Genomic DNA, 21,693 nt, shown 5'->3' with positions numbered 1-21,693 from the left:
ACTTAGCACGCTCTGACTTGTTTTTCTTTAAATTGATCATCACGATTAAAGCCTTAAGCTCTCATTTATCCGAAACTTGTCAACTTAATCCAAGTTGAAACTAAGTGATGCACTTCTATTATGCAAATGTTAAATTGGTTGCTTATCTTTTGTCCCATTTTGCAGCCCCCTGTTGACCACAATCCTTTCGTTTCTCGTTAAAACTCACATTATTCATGAACCACACATTAGCAACGCCATTTGGTTCATTTAGCAACGCCATTTGACAAAAACTTTGTCTTAAAAAATATTGCGAGGTTTAGAAAATCAATTAATTCAAACCTGGTATTGAGTCATGCAGGTTTTGACTCTAATAAACCGTTCTATATAAATGAGAACCTGACAAACCATAATTACAAAATTTTTCAAAATGCACTGAAGCTTAAGCGACAAAAACATCTGGAGTCTGTTTTTTCGCTTCGTGGCCTTGTTTATGTAAGACGGCCTGGATCTGATTCCCCTACGCTTGTTGAAAACATAGAGCAACTTACCAATCTCTTTCGTGAAACACCTGAAAGACCAGTTGCTCATATTGAGTCCTGAAATATTTTGGTGTCATATTAAATTTAATATAATAATTTTAATTGTATGTTACTATATATTCGCTTTACTATGCCTTTTTCTATGTTATCATATATATGTTTTGCCTCTATTTAAATCGAATTTCCTTAATACAGCTCAGCACTTAAGTCAACTATTCATACTGTTAGCATTGCTTATGCGTATTACATATGTCAAGTGACACTTCTTGCGGTTCCAGAGATAATCTCAAATTGATGCTGAAGATTTTTAAGAACCAAATGCCTGGGCTTACAATTGTTCATATAAATGCACAAAGTTTGAACAATAAAATGGATGAATTTCGAGATACTTTTGTGAATTCTGCTATAGATGCCATATGTGTATCTGAAACTTGGTTTCGCCCGGATATATGCGATAATATATATACCTTACCAGGATATAACATATTTAGAGCCGATAGGCAAAGTCATGGTGGCGGTGTTGCTATATTTTTGAAATCTGGACTACATGCGACTGTTAAATGTATGTCATCACAAGGTGACAGCATTGAATACCTATTTCTAGAAATAAACTGTTATTCAAATGACAAGATGCTGATTGGCTGTGTTTACAGGCCCCACAACAATATACCATATGACATGCTCCTATCTTGTATCGAAACAATCTCGTTTTCTTACAACAATATAGCTATAGCTGGTGACTTTAATAGCAATATATTGTCTGAATCTCATTTTTCCAGTTCGATGGAGCTGTTGGGCTTAGTACCAACTAACACTTCTGTGCCCACCCATTTTACGAGTCATTCATCCAGCATTCTGGATATATTTTTTGTTAACAATGTTGCAAATGTTTTGTTTTATGACCAACTTGCTGCACCTGGTTTTTCTAAACATGACCTACTGTTTCTAACATATAACTACGTCATGACCTATCAAGACAACAGAATTACCTACCGCGATTTTAAGAAAATAAACTACAATTTACTGAATCACCTTACTGATGAAGTACCGTGGGACTCAATTTATCACTTTGACTCTGTGGATGAACAAATATCATTTGTTCAAAATCATATCTGTTCAATATACAATCGATGTGTTCCAGAGAAAACAATAACAATTAAATATTCACAACCACCTTGGTTTAACCAGCGAATAAAAACTTTGATTGATGAAAGAAACTTTTCATATAGACGTTGGAAACGTTTTAGAACCTCACAACTACATGAACATTTTAAAAATGCTAGAAGAGCTGTTGGAAAGTGTATAACTGAGGCAAAGACATTGTATTTTCATAATAAATTTCAGAATGCTGTTAATAGTCGCTCTAAATGGAATGAGATACGAAAAATTGGCGTTGGAGAAAAACGCAATACTCAGCTGGAACCCAACTTGAACATAAATGAACTAAATGAGAATTTTGTTTCAATAAACACTGTCTATACTACTGAAAATATATATGAAAATATGTGCATGGTAGCTGTTGAAAATCCTTTTTCCTTTCGCTGTGTAAATGAAACTGAGGTTCTACACAGCATTCTGTCCATTAAATCTAATGCGATCGGAACTGATGAAATAAATCCACGATTTATTAAAATAATTGTGCCAAAGATTCTGCCATATTTAACATATATATTTAACACTGTTCTAACTAAATCCACTTTTCCGCTTGAATGGAAACATGCAAAAATTGTACCTATTCGCAAATCAAAAAATGAGTACCGTCCCATCGCCATTTTACCATACCTGTCTAAAGCACTGGAACGCATAATGGCTAACCAAATTGAGCATTTTCTGAAATCTGAAAATTTGTTATCTAACTGGCAATCTGGATTTAGAAAGAAAAGAAGTTGTACCACTGTTCTGATTGATGTAATTGAAAACCTTCGTCAAAGTATGGATAACGGAATGATATCCTTTCTCCTTCTTTTGGATCACAGTAAGGCCTTTGACACTGTAAACCATAATATTCTTGTCCTAAAACTTATGAAATTATTTAATTTCTCCGAGACGTCTTGCAAGCTGATATCATCATATTTGACGCAAAGATCGCAGTCTGTTTTTTATAACAATAGTTGGTCTAACTCTCTGAATGTCCTTAAAGGAGTACCTCAAGGTTCTATCCTTGGCCCTCTTTTATTTTCCATGTATATAAATGATCTGCCTGATGTGCCTGCAACATCTAAAATCCAAATGTATGCTGACGATGTCCAACTTTACACATACTGCAAACTGAAAGATATCCAAACCTGTGTGTCTAACATAAATATTGATTTAGACTTAATACATTGTTGGGCTGTTAATAATGCATTATGTTTAAATCCATCCAAAACCAAACTGATTCTGATAAGTAAAAGAAATGTGACAATAACTGATGATCTCGTTGTGAAAATTGGTAACTCTGTAGTGAATCTTGTACAAGTAGCCACAAATTTAGGATTGACTTTTAATTCAACCCTAACGTGGACAAATCACATTAATGCAACAGTTGGCAAAGTACGTGGGATGCTGCGAAATTTATGGACTGTTCGCTTGTCAACTCCTTTTCACATCCGAATGTTACTTGCAAAAAGTTATTTAATTCCCACATTGTTATATGGATGCGAGATATTTGCGAATTGTGATGCAGACACCAGTAGAAAGCTTAATGTTGCTTACAATGATATTGCAAGATATGTGTTTAACAAAAGTCGACAAGCTCGTATATCACAATTTACATACCAAATATTTAACTTAACTTTTTCAAACTTACTGAATGTCAGATGTCTACTTCTTCTGCACAAGGTAATCTACACAAAAGAACCTGAATACCTACACAAACATCTGAAATTCGCCAGATCCAACCGTGGCCTAAAACTCATTCAACCACGATTTGCCACACAAACCTCTGAACGACAGTACATTGTACATAGTACGCGTCTCTGGAACAACCTACCTCCCAACATACAGAGCATAAGCAATGCAACTTCATTCAAAAATGAGCTATTTAAATTTTTTAAATGAACTACGAATTATTTTTCTTTAAATGTCCTTAATATTTACTACTATAATTTAAAATGTTAAGATTAGTTAATATCCTTTTAAAAAGAATAATCATTATTTTATATACTCTATTGCGAATCAGCACATTAACATATAAGATATAATCTTGTTGTGCTGGTGTTACACTCAATAAACAAACAAACAAACAAACAAACAAACACACACACACACACACGCACATTTGATTGCACCCCGTGCTCCCACATCTCACTCAAGAGAGTGCTGCCACAAATGCCGTTTAAAATGTGAAGTGTCCCATTTGGATAATACTCTGCATGCTACTTGAGCCACAAATGAATCCAATTAGGTTACAAGTGTACAAAATGGTACCCGTGTAACGCCATCACCAACACTAAGGCAGGCAGACAACACACAGACACCAGGTAGCATCATATATCTAACCAATATCCTTAAATACACAAACAAACAAAGCAATGTTGAAGTATTTTCCTGAAAGTTGGCAAATGGGGTACACAAATTTTCAAAGTTTACTATGAACAGAATATAATGGAGCCACCACATGTGTAAGGTGTTGCCATATCTGTCAACGCCCGCAACACCAAATTGCTCGAGTGTGTAAAGTGTAAAAGTAAGCAGAGGTACTTAGACCAGCCAAGCCTGCATGGTAAAATAAACTGCACTTTTTCACAAATTCATGGAGTACCTTGGCAAGTGCCATTGTGTGTTGGACTAGAAAACATTTTTCCAAAAAAAAAATTTTTTTGCCTGGAAAAGCAAATCGGGACGAATAAAACTGTCAGTGTGTCGTTTTAGCCTTTTTTTTCTACAAGTTTATTTCCTGCAAACGTATGCAATTTCGCATTTGATACAGATGAACAACATCCAGCATCACACTGTGAGTCTCTCTATTCCCAATATACAGACAATGTCTGTCAGTTTGTATGCCTTTAACCAACAGCCACCTACAACGAACCACACAACCAACCAACAAGCCATCAATCCATTCATCCATCCACTTTTACACTTGACTCACTGTGAAAAGTGCTAACAAAACATTTACTATTCTGACATTTAATAGTGTCTGATGATGATAATCATCACGGTCGTCCTGCTGATGATGGTGAGGGTGTTCAAATGGTGATGATGCTGATTTTGTTATTCTGATGTTGATGCCCGTGATGGCTCCTTGGAGATGGTGTGGCTGTTTCTTATCCCACATATCCTCTTCTATCACTTTGTCACACACATGTGGGCACTAAGTGTGAATTATGATGGCATCGAAGGTGTCGCTTGTCAGTGGAACCAATCTAACAATGTTGGCTAAAACGTTAGGGGTTGTTTTGATTGCAGGGGCAGTGCGAAATCCAAATCCAGGCAAAATTTGGCAAACGGAACGAACAATTTTTTAGAAAAGCGGTAGGAAGAGAGCTATGTATTTGGGGGCCGAGGTATAAGATGCCAATATCATGAACGAATTTTATACCCTCCGCTTTATCCTCTTAAAATTTTGCACAGAAACTTTCTAGAGCAGAGGTTAGCAAGTCCGCCTATGACCCTGAACGCTTGGGTTCGAATCCTGGCGAGATCGTCAGAAAAAAATGTCAGCGGTATTTTTCCTCTCCCAATGCTGGCAACATATGTGAGGTACTATGCCAAGTAAAAACTTCTCTTCAAAGAGGTGTCGCACTGCAGCACGCCTTTCGGACTCGGCTTTAAACTTTCGGACTGAGCTTAAACTTGAATCGGACTGCACTCATTGATATGCGCGAAGTTTCCCCATGTTCCTTACTGGTGCAATTTGTATATCCATTAGATGTAACACTAAATTAAGTGCTCAAGGAAGCTATCCTTTGCACCCGGCAGAGTACTGAGAAGTAAATGGAATTTTGGAACTCCGTCCACCACACCACGACACCATACAGTTTGGAAAACTGCAGTTTACAGCTAATACACGATATGAGGTTTAAGCCGCCATATTTTTCCAAAAGCCCTCTTGCAAATAAATGAACTCCAATTAGAAAATGTTGAGTTTGGAATTCAATATCCGGATCAGCAAAATACCCAAGAATTATAAATTGGACTTCGATTTCTCTGAAAAGGGATTTCTTGGTTGGGGTACCCAGGATCCCAGTATCTTCTGTATACATGGATGAGTGTAAATTTGCTAGGGCACACAGTTGAATTCCTTGGAATCAAGGAACCACATGAGTATATGGTTTTATAAGGTTTCAGCGTTTTTCAGTTGGAGGTGTATGCAGTTCTCAAAGCACAGTAGACAAAGTTGATGCTGGCATTGGCACCCGATCAAATAGAAGGGGCGCTGAAGGCTCTGCTGTTGGGCATTGGGAGATCGATACTGATTAAAAGATGCAAGAAGCTTCTTCGAGCCACGAAAAACGTTCATGACCGACAAGCTGGCCATGAATGGATCGCTGAGTACCGTAGATTGTGCTACAGAAACAGTCAGCCCTGACCTGTGCGAGGGCACCCCTACCAAGAAGGGTGGACGGTTTCTACGATGACTGCGCGAATATGGCGTGAGCTGATGCTAAGGATTGCAGGGTGGCAACGGCCCTGTGGCCAAGTATTATCCTGGGACTGAGGAAGCCATGTCCGTCCGTCTGTCTGTCTGTAGTTAAGCTAGGCGCTTAAAATTTTGCACAAATATTTCCAATAATGTAAGTCGGTTAGTATTGTGAATTGTATATATCGGTTTGTGTTTTGATATACTAGCTGGTTCTTGACTTCTTGAGCCTATAGGATATCGGCCAACTGCCATTCTATGCTACTTTTCGAAAAACTTTGAGAAAATCATTTATATAAAAAAACACGGTTTTTTCAGCATGGAATCTCTACTTACTGATGGGCAGTCTAGTTTTAGGCCTAACCACAGTTGCATAACGGCTTTCTTAGAAGTTTCTGAATCTATTAGAACGGATGTTGATGACAACAATGCGTATTTTCTTCATTATGAAGATCACTATTGAGGTTCCCGATGGACTGCTTAATATATTGGGTTGCCCAAAAAGTAATTGCGGATTTTTCATATAGTCGGTGTTGACAAAGTTTTTCACAGCTTGTGACTCTGTAATTGCATTCTTTCTTCTGTCAGTTATCAGCTGTTACTTTTAGCTTGCTTTAGAAAAAAAAAGTGTAAAAAAAGTATATTTGATTAAAGTTCATTCTTAGTTTTATTAAAAATGCATTTACTTTCTTTTAAAAAATCCGCAATTACTTTTTGGGCAACCCAATAATTCAGATGGATACTCAACTAAATTTGAGCGTTGTCGCCATACATGTGAGTCAGTTGGTTAGGAAGATCATTAGGTTACATTGAAAAAAGAAGTGTACCAATAATCGATCCTTGGGGAACTCCTTTTCCTACTGCTAATGGTTGCGATCTCGAGGTACACCGATTATGATCTGTTAGTGAGGAAGGATATTAGCAGTCTAGTTGACATACTAGAAAATAAAAAATGGCAAAGTTTAAAGAAAAGATTCCGGTAGTCAACGGTATCGAATGCTTTCGAGTTATCATTGGCGAATTGTCTCTTAAACCCTAACAAATCAAAGCGTTTGATTATACACAAGAATAGGAAAATCTCCCTGCAAAACATTGACGTATATGTTTAACAGTGAAAAGATTCAGATGGTCCCCACTGCAAAGAATTTGGGGGTAAAATTTAACAGTTCACTTTGTTGGACAAGTCGTATTAGCAGTCGTTGGTCGAACTTTTACTAAACATTCATTCACACCACTTAGAATACGGGGTCTCTTGGCCAAGACCATATTGCTTCCAGTGGCTGTTTTATGTTTGTGAGCTCTTTGGAAATTGTGACTCACTGAGTCGGCATTAATTGAATGTTGCTTTCAATGCCTCCATAGTGCAGAGGTTACAATGTCCGCCGATGACGTTGAACGCCTGGTTTTTAATCCTGGCGAGAAAATCACGAACATTTTCAGCGGTGGTTATCCCCTCCTAATGCTGGCGACACTTGGGAGGTACAGTACCATTTGGTATGGCAGCCATGTAAAAACTTCTCCACAGAGAAGTGTCGCCTTGCGACATAGCCGTTCGGACACGGCTATAAAAAGGAGGCCCTTTAACATTGAGCTTAAAACAAACTTGAATCGGACAGCACTCATTGATATGTTAGAAGTTTGGCCCTGTTTCTTAATGGAATGTTTATGGGCAAAATTTTCACTTAGTTTCTATTGTTAAAGGTCGGGTGGGATTGTAAATGGGTCAAATCGGTTCATGTTTTGATATAGCTGCTATATCAAACGATATCGGAACTTGACTTTTTGAGCCTCTAGAGGGCGCAATTCCCACAAACCCATGCGGTTGGGGCGCTGGGCCAGTAACCCGCCCCCGGAAAACATAGAACTACAATGAAAAACAAAGGAATAGTAAAAACGGACCCCCCAACGTTGACGACCCACGCAAACGAAAAAAGGACCATGATTTGCGGATCTGCACCTGGAATGTCCGCACTCTTTATAGAGAAGGTGCAGTATACGCGCTGGTGGATGTATTAGAGAAGTACAAGGCAGACATAAACGCCTTACAGGAAGTGCGATGGACTGGGAATGGCGTCACTACAACACCAAACGGTGATGAGCTATACTATAGCTGCCATAACACGAGGCATGAATTTGGATGCGGATTTGTGGTTAGTCGAAGACTGTAACACCTAGTCTCCAGCTTTTCTGGTGAGAGGCTAGCCACAATCCACATAAAAGCCAAATTCTTCAGCCTTATTTGTGCCCATGCCCCGACGGAAGACAAAGACAAGCAGACCAAGGATATTTTCTACTAGCGTCCAGAGAGAGAGAGAATATGACCGCTGCCCCGCCCATGATATTAAAATCGTTCTGGGAGATTTTAATGCAAAGATAGAGAAGGAAGACATTTTTGGTCCAACAGTCGGAAAGTTTAGCCTTCACGAGATAACGTCCAGTAATGGGTTGAAGCTGATAGATTTCGCCGCGGCAAAAAACATGGTAGTTAGTAGTACCAGATTTCAACATAAAAATATTCACAAAGCCATATGGCTGTCACCCGATCAAAACACAAGGAACCAAATTCGTCACGTTATGATAGATGGAAGGCATTCATCCAACGTGTTAGATGTACCATCGATCCATGGAGCGAATATAGATTCGGATCATTACCTTGTTGCAGCAAAGGCTCGCACCCGTTTGAACATGGCGAGGAAAGTACGATCTGACACTGCATGGAAGCTGGACATTGAAAAGCTGCAAACACAACAGATGGTATCGGCATACTCCACTCGAATGACCCAACTGCTTGATGAAAGCACTCTTTGTACCGATGATATAATGGCGCAGTGGCAAACCGTTGCCCACTTCATGAAAAATGCCGCGAAATCCGTACTTGGGTACCGAAAGCTTACTCCCAGAAACCCATGGTACGACCAAGAGTGTCGAAATGCTACTGAAGCCAAGAATGCGGCATATAGAGCAACCCTGCAATTAGTAGCAATGCGCCACATGAAGAAGAGGTATCGGGAGAAAAGGAGAGAGGGGAGAAACTTCTATACCGCAGAAGGAAAAAGAAATGGAAAGACGACATGAGACGGAAGCCTCCTCTAAAAAACCCATGGTACGACCAAGAGTGTCGAGATGCTACTGAAGCCAAGAATGCGGCATATAGAGCAAGCCTGCAATCTGTAGAAACGCTCCACATGAAGGAGAGGTATCGTGAGAAAAGGAGAGAGGAGAAACGTCTCTTCCGCAAAAAGAAAAAGGCGATGGAAAGACGTGAGTGTGAGCGAATTGAGATGTACATGAGTCAGAATTAAGTCCGGAAATTCTAGCAAATAATTAAACATCAAACCGATGACTTTGGTGCGGGCACATCCTCCTGCAGAGACAAAGAAGGAAATCTGGTAACTGACACAGACAACATGCTGAGGATATGGAAAGAACATTTTACCCAACTGCTAGTGTCCGATGTTGGCGGCGAAGAGGATACCGCAGAACCAATCCCTGATGATGGTATAGAATGTTTACCTCCTAGTCAGAATGAGGTCCAAGTAGCAGTAACCCGACTTAAGAACAACAAAGCAGCAGGAGCCGACGGGTTACCCGCTGAACTATTAAAGACCGGAGGCGACACGCTGATAAGGCGTATGCATCAGCTTATCTGCGCAATCTGGCTAGAAGAACACATGCCCGATGATTGGAACCTCAGCATACTATGCCCCGTACACAAGAAAGGAGACAAGACAAGACAATGTGCCAATTACAGAGGAATAAGTCTCCTCCCCATTGCATACAAGATACTCTCGAGCAAATCCTGGAAAAGACCCGAGAAGGACAAATCAACACCTACCATCTCTTTGTTGACTACAAAGCCGCCTTCGATACTCCTTTACGTTCAAAGGTATTTCAAGCCATGTCTGAGTTTGGCATCCCTGCAAAATTAAAAAGACTCTGCAGGATGACACTTGCTGATACGCGTTTCTCAGTAAGAATAGGAAAGAATCTCTACGAACCGTTTTGATCGCAAACGAGGTGTGATCGTGTGATCTCTTTAATATCCTGCTGGAGAAGATTATACGAGATGCAGAAGTGAATAAATATGGCACACTAATCACAAGAGAGCACATGCTACTCGCCTATGCCGACGATATCGATATCATAGGTCGGTCACCGGAAGTAGTAACTGCAGCCTTTGAAAGAATCGAAAGAGAGTCAGTGAAAATGGGTCTGGCAGTAAATGGAGATAAGACGAAATGGATGGTTTCCTCTACCAAAAAGCCTTGCACAACCGAGCAGATAAAAAACATGGAGAAAGTTGGGAACCACAACTCTGAGACAGTCAGTAACTTTATCTACCTCGGCACCGCCGTAACCGAAACGAATGACACCAGTTTTGAGATAAAGCGAAGAATAATACTGGCAAACAGATGCTACTTTGGACTAAGTAAGCAGTTTAGAAACAAGGCCATCTCTCGACAGACGAAGACTACACTTTACAAGACACTGATACCACCCGTGCTGTTATATAGTTCTGAAGCATGGGTACTTTTGAAAGCAGATGAGGCAGTGCTTGGAGTATTTGAGAGAAAGATTCTTCGTAAAATATATGGACCAGTTTGCGTTAACGGAGAATATGGGCGTCGTATGAACCACGAGCTGTATGAGCTGTATGACGGCGATAGCATAGTTACACGAATCAAAATACAACGGCTGCGTTGACTAGGTCATGTTGTCAGAATGGATGAAGAAGCTCCAGCAAAGAAGTCTTTTGAAGGCAAACACGGTGGTACACGCAAACCGGGAAGACCAAAAGCCCGATGGAAAGATCAAGTTGTGGGAGACACCTCGAAACTTGGTGTTAGAGATTTTAGAATGAGCGCAGAAGATCGAGGCGCTTGGAACGCTATTCTACGTTCGGCTAGTGGAAGAAATATTCTGTCATAGCCAATTAAAGTAAAAGTAAAGAGGGCGCAATTCGCATGCGCATTGGCTAAAATTTCGCAAGAGGTGTTCCTTTCTGACTTCCAAAATAACTGTGCTAAGTTAAGTCAAAATTGGTTCATGACATGATGTACTACTTGACTTCTTCTTGAGTCTCTAGATGGCGCAATTCTTTCTTTCTTCTTTCCGATATAGGGCGCAATTTTTAATCGATTTGGCTGAAATTTTGTACAACGACTTATGACTCTTATGACCTTCAACATGCATGCCAAAAATGGTCTGACTCGGTCTATTATCTGTTATAGCTCCCTATAAACCAATTTTCCGATTGTACTTCTTGAGCCTATAGAGGCCGGAATTCTTATCGGATGTGGCGGAAATTTTGTACAACCTTCAATATGCTTGCGAAATATGGTCTGAATCGGTCTATGACCTGATCCGTTATAAACTGATCGCCCAATATTATTTCTTGAGCCCTTATTGGGCGCAATTCTTATCCGATTTGGCTGAAAATTTTCACAATGACTCCTACTATGGTCGCCAACATCCAAACCAAAAAAGTTCCGAGTCTGACCATAAGCTGATATGGCTTCAATAGCATCGCAATTTTTATCCATTGTCGTTTGTTTGGCAGTATACTGGGCAATTAGCTTCACAAATGCAATCCATGGTGGATGTTATATAAGATACGGCCCATCCGTATACTGACTTCTTCTACGGCGAACACATTGGACTCAAGGTCTTCATGCTAACCAAACCTTAATGGAATGTTTTCACTTCTCAAGGAGAACGGGACCACGTTAGAGGTACATTGTACATTCTGCTGAACTTCATGTGTTCATCCTAACCAAACCTTAATGGAATGTTTTCACTTCTCAAGGAGAATGAGACCACGTTAGAGGTACATTGTACATCCTGCTGAACTTCAGGTCTTCATCCTAACCAAACCTTATTGGAATGTTTTCACTTCTCAAGGAGAACGGGACCACATTAGAGATACATTGTACATCCTGCTGAACAGTACTACCTCCGTCAAGACGGATTAATGCCAATACCACTTTCGACCACCTGCTATGCCATGATGTTATGAGCTTCCTGAAGGATGTCTCTAAGAATGTGAGGAAGCTTTCTCCTAACTACAATAGCCACGAGGCCACTTTTCTACATCTTTCTTGCGAAGACAATAATGTATTGTTAATGGCTATACCGTAGTAGTGGAGACAGGACACCTCCTCAAGGCATAACTCTTCTGGCCCATCTGACCAGATCAACATATGCTAAGTAATCGAAACTTTTGATCATCTAAACAATTTTTGATTCAGATACAATTTCTTCAACAATTCTAGAAGAGTGCATATAAGTGGAATCTTTTGGCGGCACATTGTTTGTTGGAGAGTTTCTTGTATCCAGGAGAAGGTTTAGTGTAAATTTTTTCCCCTAAAGGATGATCTTATATAACCAGCAAAATTTATTTATATTTAGACATTTGTCCACTTTATGAAATGGAACATCAAATTGGTATACCTTTAAACTTATTCAAGTTAAAACTTTACCAAATAAGTTTTAATAAATCTTTCCAAAAACTTACCTTAATTTCATGTACAAAATCCGTTTCATCCAGCAAATTGATGCGAACGGACATAATCCGTGATGGTCGGCAAAGGCAATGCATTTTCCAGCTTTTAGTGGTAATCGAGCACCCACGTCTATTTTCAAATCGTATTTCACACTAATTAATGGCCATCTATAGATGGATGATTTTTCATAAAAAATGTGTGTTGTTTGAAAAATATTTCACATATTCACATTCACCATGCACTTTTAATAGAATTTCAATTTGATTTTGATTGATGTGTTGATATTGAATGAATAATTAATTGAATTTTTGTTTAAACTTTTGTTTTTTTTTTTTTGTTATGGCAATATTTTCATATAAGTAAATATTTTGATTATTTTTAATATTTTTGGCAGCTCTATTTGTATGATTGGGTTGGTTGGCCGTTTGATTGGTGTAACACAATATTGCAATCGCTCTGCAAATAAAAGAAAAGTTTGATATATTAGTTGTGATGGAAATGGGAAAGCGAATATTTAAATTGTTTTGTTGATATGGTTGAAATAGATTTTTGTTTTTAATTTAAATTTTGTATAAAATGTTTGTTAAAAAAAAACAATTGGCAATGTTGTAAATAAGAGATACGTTGAATATTCAACAGAATTTTGTTATCCAAATGCAATATTGATAAACCTTTGCCAAATGCATTATTCATAAGCCCCACATTGACATGGCCGATAAATATGTCTGAGTTAGGGGTGTTTTGGGGACAAATATGTCCGGTTTCAGGTATATCCCCCAAAAATTATCAATATCGAACTAAACTCTCTTTAAGACCTAAATTGTCATGGTGAGCAAATACGTCTTATTTGGAAGTTGATATGGGGGTGGGACATTCCCCAGGCTGTTAGTAGCGAATGTCGATATCAGATTCGTGGTATAGTCCCAAATACCTTTCATTTGAAAGTTGGGAAGGGAGATGGGGCGGCCACTCAGTGACTTGGCCCTGAAAATGTATAGCAGATTCGTATTCTATTCTAAAATATCTTTTATTTAAAACCCATATTGCAATGGTTAGCAAATACGTCTTATTTGGGCGGTGCTATGGGTGTGAGGTGGCTCCATAGACACTTTTTAACGAACATTGATATTAGATTCGTGCTTTATTCCCAAAGATATTTCACTTGAGCCCCATATTGCTATGGTCGTATATGTGTCCCCTTTGGGAGGTGTTTTGGGTAAGGGGCGGCCCACCAGACAGTTGGTGCCAAATGTTGATATAAGATTCATGCTTTACACCCAAAGACCTTTCGTTTGAGTCCCATATTGCTATGGTGATAAGTTTGTCCACTTTGGGGAGGGGCGGCCCCCCAAACACTTGGACCCACATTTTGATATAAGATTCAATATTGCACACTCAAATACCTTTTATTTGAGCTCCATATTGACATTGTCAGTAAATAAGTCCTGTCCAAAGACCTTTCATTAGAGCCCCATATTGCTATGGTCGTATATGTGTCCCCTTTGGGAGGTGTTTTGGGTCAGGGGCGGCCCACCAGACACTTGGTCCCGAATATTGATATAAGATCCGTGCTTTACACCCAAAGACCTTTCATTTGAGTCCCATATTGCTATAGTCATAAGTTTGTACCCATTTGAGTCCCATATTGCTATGGTCGTATATGTGTCCCCTTTGGGAGGTTTTTTGGTAAGGGGCGGCCCACCAGACAGTTGGTCCCGAATGTTGATATAAGATTCGTGCTTTACACCCAAAAACCTTTCATTTGAGTCCCATATTGCTATAGTCATAAGTTTCTCCCCTTTGGGGAGGGGCGGCCCCCCCCCTAAACACTTGGACCCACATTTTGATATAAGATTCAATATTTCACACTCAAATACCTTTTATTTGAGCTCCATATTGCCATTGTCGGTAAATAAGTCCTGTCCAAAGACCATTTATTTGAGTCCCACATTGCAATGGTCGTATTTGTGTCCCCTTTGGGAGGCTTTTTGGGTAAGGGGCGGCCCACCAGACAGTTGGTACCGAATGTTGATATAAGATTCGTGCTTTACACCCAAAGACCTTTCATTTGAGCCCCATGTTGCTATAGTCATAAGTTTATCCCCTTTTGGGGAGGGGCGCCCCCCCCCCCCCCCAAACAATTGGACCCACATTTTGATATAAGATTCAATATTGCACACTCAAATACCTTTTATTTGAGCTCCATATTGACATTGTCAGTAAATAAGTCCTGTCCAAAGATCTTTCATTTGAGCCCCATATTACTATGGTCGTATATGTGTCCCCTTTGGGAGGTGTTTTGGGTAAGGGGCGGCAAACCAGACAGTTGGTACCGAATGTTGATATAAGATTCGTGCTTTACACCCATAGACCTTTCATTTGAGCCCCATATTGCTATAGCCATAAGTTTGTCCCCTTTGCGGAGGGGCGGCCTCCCCCAAAGACTTGTACCGACATTTTGATATAAGATTCAATATTGCACCCTCAAATACCTTTTATTTGAGCTTATTGCCATTGTCGGTAAATAAGTCCTGTGTGGGCGGTGTTTCGGTCCCACATTGGTCCCAAATACTTGGTCCCACATTTAGATTTCAGATTCGAATTCTACTTACTAATACCTTTTATTTGAGTCCCATATAGCCATGGTCGGTAAATATGTCCGATTTAGGGGTGTTTTGGGGGTTGGGGTGGTCCCCCAAACACTTGGTCCGACATTTGGATATCAGATTCGTTTTCTTATCTTAAATACCTTTCATTTGAGTCCAATATTGTCGTGATTGATCCAAATATATATAAAATTGGTAGATTTTGGGGTGGGGCGTCCCCCCTAGGTGGAGTGTCCCCCCTAGGTGGGGTGTCCCCCCTAGGTGGGGTGTCCCCCCTAGGTGGGGTGTCCCCCCTAGGTGGGGTGTCCCCCCTAGGTGGGGTGTCCCCCCTAGGTGGGGTGTCCCCCCTAGGTGGGGTGTCCCCCCTAGGTGGGATGTCCCCCCTAGCTGGGGTGTCCCCCCTAGGTGGGGTGTCCCCCCTAGGTGGGGTGTCCCCCCTAGGTGGGGTGTCCCCCCTAGGTGGGGTGTCCCCCCTAGGTGGGGTGTCCCCCCTAGGTGGGGTGTCCCCCCTAGGTGGGGTGTCCCCCCTAGGTGGGGTGTCTCCCCTAGGTGGGGTGTCTCCCCATAACAAATTTGGATACCAATTTTTTTTTCTTAGGTTACTTACCGTAAGAGATCACACAAAATTTCGGTTAAATTGGGCCACCCGTCACCGAGATCTAGCGTCTCTGAAAATTGTGGTAAGCAGACCACACTCTAAGGACATAATGTCTATTAAATTTTTTCTAAAGACAAGATGTCTATGAATTTTGCCTGATAACTTTTGGGGTGGGGTGTCCCCCTAGGTGGGGCGTCCCCCTATGTGGGGCGTCTCTCCTAGGTGGGGCGTCCCCCCTAGGCGTCTCTCCATAATAAATTTGGAAACCAAATTTTTTTCCTAGGTTACTTACTGTTAGAGATCACACAAAATTTCGCTTAGATCGGGACACCCGACACCGAGATCTAGCGTCTCTGAAAATTGTGGTAAGCGGACCACACTCTAAGGACATAATGTCTATTAAATTGTTTATAAAGACAAGATGTCTATGAATTTTGCCTGATAAATTTTGGGGTGGGGTGTCCCCCTAGGTGGGGCGTCTCCCCTAGGTGGGGCGTCCCCCTAGGTGGGGTCCTCCCTAGATGGGGCGTCCCCCTAGGTGGGGCGTCCCCCCTAGGTGGGCGTCCCCCCTAGGTGGGGTGTCCCCCCTAGGTTTGGCGTCTCTCCATAATAAATTTGGATACCAATTTTTTTTCTTAGGTTACTTACTGTAAGAGATCACACAAATTTTCGCTTAAATCGGGCCGCCCTTACCGAGGTCTAGCGTCTCTGAAAATTGTGGTAAGCGGAGCACACTCTAAGGACAAGATGTCTATGAATTTTTTCTGACAACTAGTTTAGTTTAGGGTGAAAAGAGTGGGCGGATATTAATCTTTTTTTCGTCTTCTAAAGACAAAATAGTAAAGAAATACAGCTCTCGGCTATGCAGCTCAAAGCCGAGAGCCTCAACAGTAGAATAGTGCTAAGTTCGGCCGGGCCGAATCTTATATACCCTCCACCATGGATCGCATTTGTCAAGTTCTTTGCCCGGTATCCTTTATAGGCAAACAAAGGATAATGGATAAGAATTGCTAGCTATTGGAGCTATGTCAGGTTATAAACCGATTCAGGTTATCAACTGATTGGATGATAAGACAATAGACAATCATTTTGCAAACTTTCAACCAATTCGAATAAGAATTGCGCCCTAGAGGGACTTAAGAAATAAAATGGGAAGATCGGTTTTTCTTGGGAGCTATATCACGTTATGGAACAATTCAGACAATATTTGAAATCTATATTAAAGGGCGTAGCAGACTTCATGTGCCTACTACAGAGGAATAAGTCTTCTCCCCATCGCATACAAGATACTCTCGAGCGCACTCTGTGGTAGATTAAAACCAAAAGTCAATGATATAATTGGGCCCTATCAATGCGGCTTTACAATACAAATTTTGTCCATGAACATTCCACTAAGGAACAGGGGCAAACTTTTCACCCATCAATGAATGCAGTCCGATTCAAGTTAAAGCTCAATGATAAGAGGCCTCCTTTTAATAGGCGAGTTCGAACGGCGTAACGCTGTGCGACACCTCTTTGGATAGAAGTTTTACATGGCATAGTACCTCACAAATGTTGCCAGCAAAAACCACCGTTGAAATTGTTTCTGATAATCTTGTCTAGATTCGAACCCAAGCGTTCAGCTTCATAGGCGGACATGCTAACCTCTGCGCTACGGTGGCCTCCTCCTGATAATTTATAATCCATAAAATTTCCAAGAAATTATTTTTTTTTTCTTTTAAGCACAAAATTTTATTAAAAAATGTCTCTAAAATTTCTATGAAATTTTTCCATTAAAAATTATTTAAGAAGCAAAATTCCCGTGATCCTCTGGCAGTATACCTTCCTGTGTGGATGATGGATGATTTTTTAGCTATAATATTTTTTTGGCAATACTGGGTTAGAAATCTCACGCACGTGTCGAGTTTTACTTCACCGTCAAACACTTTCAGTTTGGTCTATAATTTAACCATGAATCGTCTTGCAAACGAACAATGCTTGCAAATTACTGAATTTTATTATCCAAACGCTGGCTCTGTTAAGAAAGTTCATAGCGTGCTCCTTCCATTTTATAGTCAGTTTAATCTACCCACTGAAGCGGCTATTCGGGCTATTGTGACTAAATTTCGAACCAAATTTACATTGTTGGACATTAAACCACCACTTTCTTTTATCGAAACATTTTGGTCAGCTACGAAGCTCACTTTTGGCTCAATAGGTAAGTAAATAAACAGAATTGTCGATTTTGGAGAGAAGATCAGCCAGAAGCACTGCCAGAACTACCAATGCATCCAGAAAAAGTCACAGTTTGGTGTGGTTTATGGGCTGGTGGTATCATTGGATCGTACTTCTTCAAAGATGATGCGAATCGTAATGTAACTATGAATGGTGAGCGCCATCGTGAGATTATATCCAACTTTTTTTTGCCCAAAATGCAAGAGCTTGACTTGCCTGACATGTGACTTCAACAAGACGGTGCCATATGCCACACTGCACACGTAACTATGGACTTATTGAGAGGCGAGTTCGGTGAACATTTTATTTTACGTTCGGGAGCGGTCAATTGGCTGCCTAAATCGTTTGATTGAAAGCCTTAGACTATTTTTGTTGTTGTTGTAGCCACATTTTCATTTGAAGGTGGCGATCCTCGTCAAGCTCCCGTAGGTGAGCAGGAAACAGGGTGGCCTTTGGTTATTTAAAGGCGCTGGCCTCTCACTGCCTTTGCGACTGCCCTTGCAGCTGCTACGTATGGACCATTCCACTATCCGCAACCTGTGAACGCGCCCGGTAGCGAAGCTTCTCGTGACGGCAATGAACACCACACAGTTCAGACCTTAATGTTCCAGCCTGTGTGGTTCTCCAAGCTACTGCCCGTTTCAAATGACGCCTGGGATGACAATATTCAAGCATTTATTTGTGACATACCGGACGAAAAGTCGGAAGGAGCATGGCAAAATTGGACTAAGCGGATGCACCATTTTAGAAGCAGTCACGGTCAACATTTGCTTGAAATAATCTTCAAACATTAAATTATACGGACCGTACTATCGTTTCAAATATAGATTTCATGAATTATTCTGCATTTTATGTGTTTTTAAAACTTTCCCATTGATCTTAAAAAATCACCCTTTATGTCTGTGGGTCTGTTAGTTTGTTTGTCTGTTGGTCTATCTCAATTTCACCTTCTTCTTCTAAACACCCTTTGACTTTATTTGCAAACTTTTGTATAACAAAAGAGAAAGTAAAAAATTTTCACTTCTAGTGAAAATGTTCTCAGAGCCCTACCCATCTCAGAAAATCTTTAAAAATTTCACCTATTTTTATGACCCTTTGTTTCCTTTGTCATGCATTTAATTAAAGTTGATGGATTATCACACGCACACTCAACAAGGCCATATCATCAGCCAACCAGCTTAAACACCAACTAACCCACAGAGCTTTTGGCATACAAAGTCTAGACGTGAATTCACACTAAATCGAATTGTGTGTTAAATTTTTCACCTTAAAAATTAATTCAGTTTTCAATCATTCACACACAGTCGTAGTGCTAATGGGCCACTATACCATATGGAGATGATGATGTGATGGATATGAAGAATGGAACGTGGCGTGTCTGCCTGCCAGCCAGCTGGTTGGCAGACTGACTAATTAAGTTCAGTGACCGTAGAAAACACTAAAACTGCCATTTCATAGTGGAACCTTAATGTGCACTGGAGCTGCTCATTTTTTCCCATGGCAGTGTGCTGGAAGATGAATGCTGGAGTATCTTTTAATTGCAAATATACTGCAACTCAGTGGGGCTCATGGTCTTCTGCACATTTTTAACTCCTTTTCTTGGGTTGTGGGTTTTTCTCTTAATGAAAAAATGAAATGAGAAAAAACAACGAATAATTTTAATTTGTAAGGAAAATTGCACGCAATTTTTATAAATGTTCAAAAGCCACTACAATGCCTATCTTGTTGGGGAACAAGAGCCAACCGTCTAGGGTGTTATGAATAGTAGGGGGATTATATGAACACACAAGTCAAAAGAGGGAAAACTTCTTCCATTGATGTCCCATATAAAATTTAGCACAATAGCGAGGGGCTTCATTTAAAGCTGGGTCCTAGCTAAGTGTTGTAGAAGGATAGAAGTGTATCTCTTCTTTCTTTGGAAACATATATGCGACCTACATCTTTATGGGAGCCAATTTCAACCATTAACAATCCCAACCGACCTTTATCGTATAAAAGAATAAGTGAAAAATTTTATGTGGATAGCTCTATTCGTTCGGATGATAAAGATAGACAGACGGACAGCACTAGAATGGCTAGCTTTTTCATACATCAAAACTTAACCAAACCGGAAAAAATAATGGCTTCCAACGGCTTATGAAGTCAAATCGAAAGATCATTTTGTATGGCTGCTATACAGCGACCGACGTGGTGGACCCCAGAGCAGGTTGGTCTAAGGAAGGACTGTAGAAAACTCTTCAATAGAGCGAAAGCCACAAGGTCCCCACACGATTAGGGCGTCTATATGGCTGAGCTAAGAAAATATAAGGGCGAGCTGAGAAAGGCTCAGAAAAAACCTGGGTGGAATTCTTCAGCTCCGTGGAGCAAGTATCTGAGATCTCTAGGCTAAGGAATATCCCATCCTCGAGATCCTTTACAGTGGGATATATTCAAAATTTAGAGAATTTATGAACAATGTCCAGTGCACAAACACCAGAACTACTCGTTGATGCACATTTCCCAGGAAATTCGCCCACGGACAACGTGACGCCAGAAGAGGTTATCACTGGCATGCATTTGTTGGAGGTTATAAGGAAAATTGTGTCTGAGCCGAAAACTCGTTAGGAGATAAGTAGTTTCGAGTCCTTTAAGACGCCAGGCCCTGATGATGTATCACTGGTTGAATTACAAGCTGTGTCTGATAGATTGGTTCCCAGGCTTAGGCAGATATACTCTGCTTGTATCAGAATGTCATACATACCAGTGGGATGGAGGGACATGAAGGTCATTTTCATTTTGAAAGCAGGAAACCCTTACCACACGAAGGCGAAAGATTTTCGCCCTATTCGTCTGTCATCCTTTATGCTGAACACTCTTGTGAGGTTGATAGAATTATATCTTAAGGCAAAGATCCCTGGAGACCGCCTATCTCGGCAGCAGCATGTATATAGTAAAGGCAAGTCCACTGAAACAGCCCTTCACGACCTAGTCGTCTACGAAGAGGGTTCTCTTGCTGTCAAGGAATATACAATGGTAGTATATGTTGGCATCCGACGTCAATCCTGAAGGAGTTGGAGATTCTAGGCATCAACTCTACCCTAAGAAAGTTTTTTAATAACTTACTTAAAGATGCATTACTGAAAGCTTGGGATTTATGGATCTATTGGGTTGCCCAAAAAGTAATTGCGGATTTTTTAAAAGAAAGTAAATGCATTTTTAATAAAACTTAGAATGAACTTTAATCAAATATACTTTTTTTACACTTTTTTTCTAAAGCAAGCTAAAAGTAACAGCTGATAACTGACAGAAGAAAGAATGCAATTACAGAGTCACAAGCTGTGAAAAAAATTTGTCAACGCCGACTATATGAAAAATCCGCAATTACTTTTTGGGCAACCCAATATAAGCTAAGTTTTCAGGATGGATGGACACAAAGAGGGGGCTGTGAGCATTCTAAAACTATGCGGCCTAATCCATATTTGAAGAGGAACAGACGTCTCAGTCATTGGGTCCGTCATGACAGGTCACTCGTCTAATCGTAAAACATGTCGACAGACTGAAGGTTTCCAGCAACGACTTTTGCAAAAGCTGTAAGGACTTCGAAGAAGAAGAGACTATAGAACACCTTCTGCGTGTGTGTGTACTGGCGGTCAGAAGATCCATGTATTGATATAGCAACCATATAAACCGATCCTGGAATTTTACTTCT

The 21,693-nt window shown here is 40.4% G+C and overlaps 1 protein-coding gene across 2 annotated transcripts in view; it reads right to left on the bottom strand.

The window, feature by feature from the left end:
* LOC106083634 (band 4.1-like protein 4A) overlaps positions 1-12,845 on the bottom strand; it is a 270,027-nt gene extending 257,182 nt beyond the window's left edge. For both annotated transcript variants that reach the window (XM_059362286.1, XM_059362287.1), the window contains exon 1: positions 12,599-12,845. In XM_059362286.1, coding sequence (XP_059218269.1) covers positions 12,599-12,682 — 84 coding nt within the window. In that variant the 5' untranslated portion in view covers positions 12,683-12,845. The remainder of the gene's footprint in view (positions 1-12,598) is intronic.
* Between the last annotated feature and the right edge of the window lie 8,848 nt (positions 12,846-21,693).

The sequence above is a fragment of the Stomoxys calcitrans genome, chromosome 2 (assembly GCF_963082655.1).
Source record: "Stomoxys calcitrans chromosome 2, idStoCalc2.1, whole genome shotgun sequence".
NCBI lineage: Eukaryota > Metazoa > Arthropoda > Insecta > Diptera > Muscidae > Stomoxys > Stomoxys calcitrans.
The sequence above is the reverse complement of the archived record's forward strand: the minus strand, read 5'-3'. Positions and strand labels throughout refer to the sequence as shown.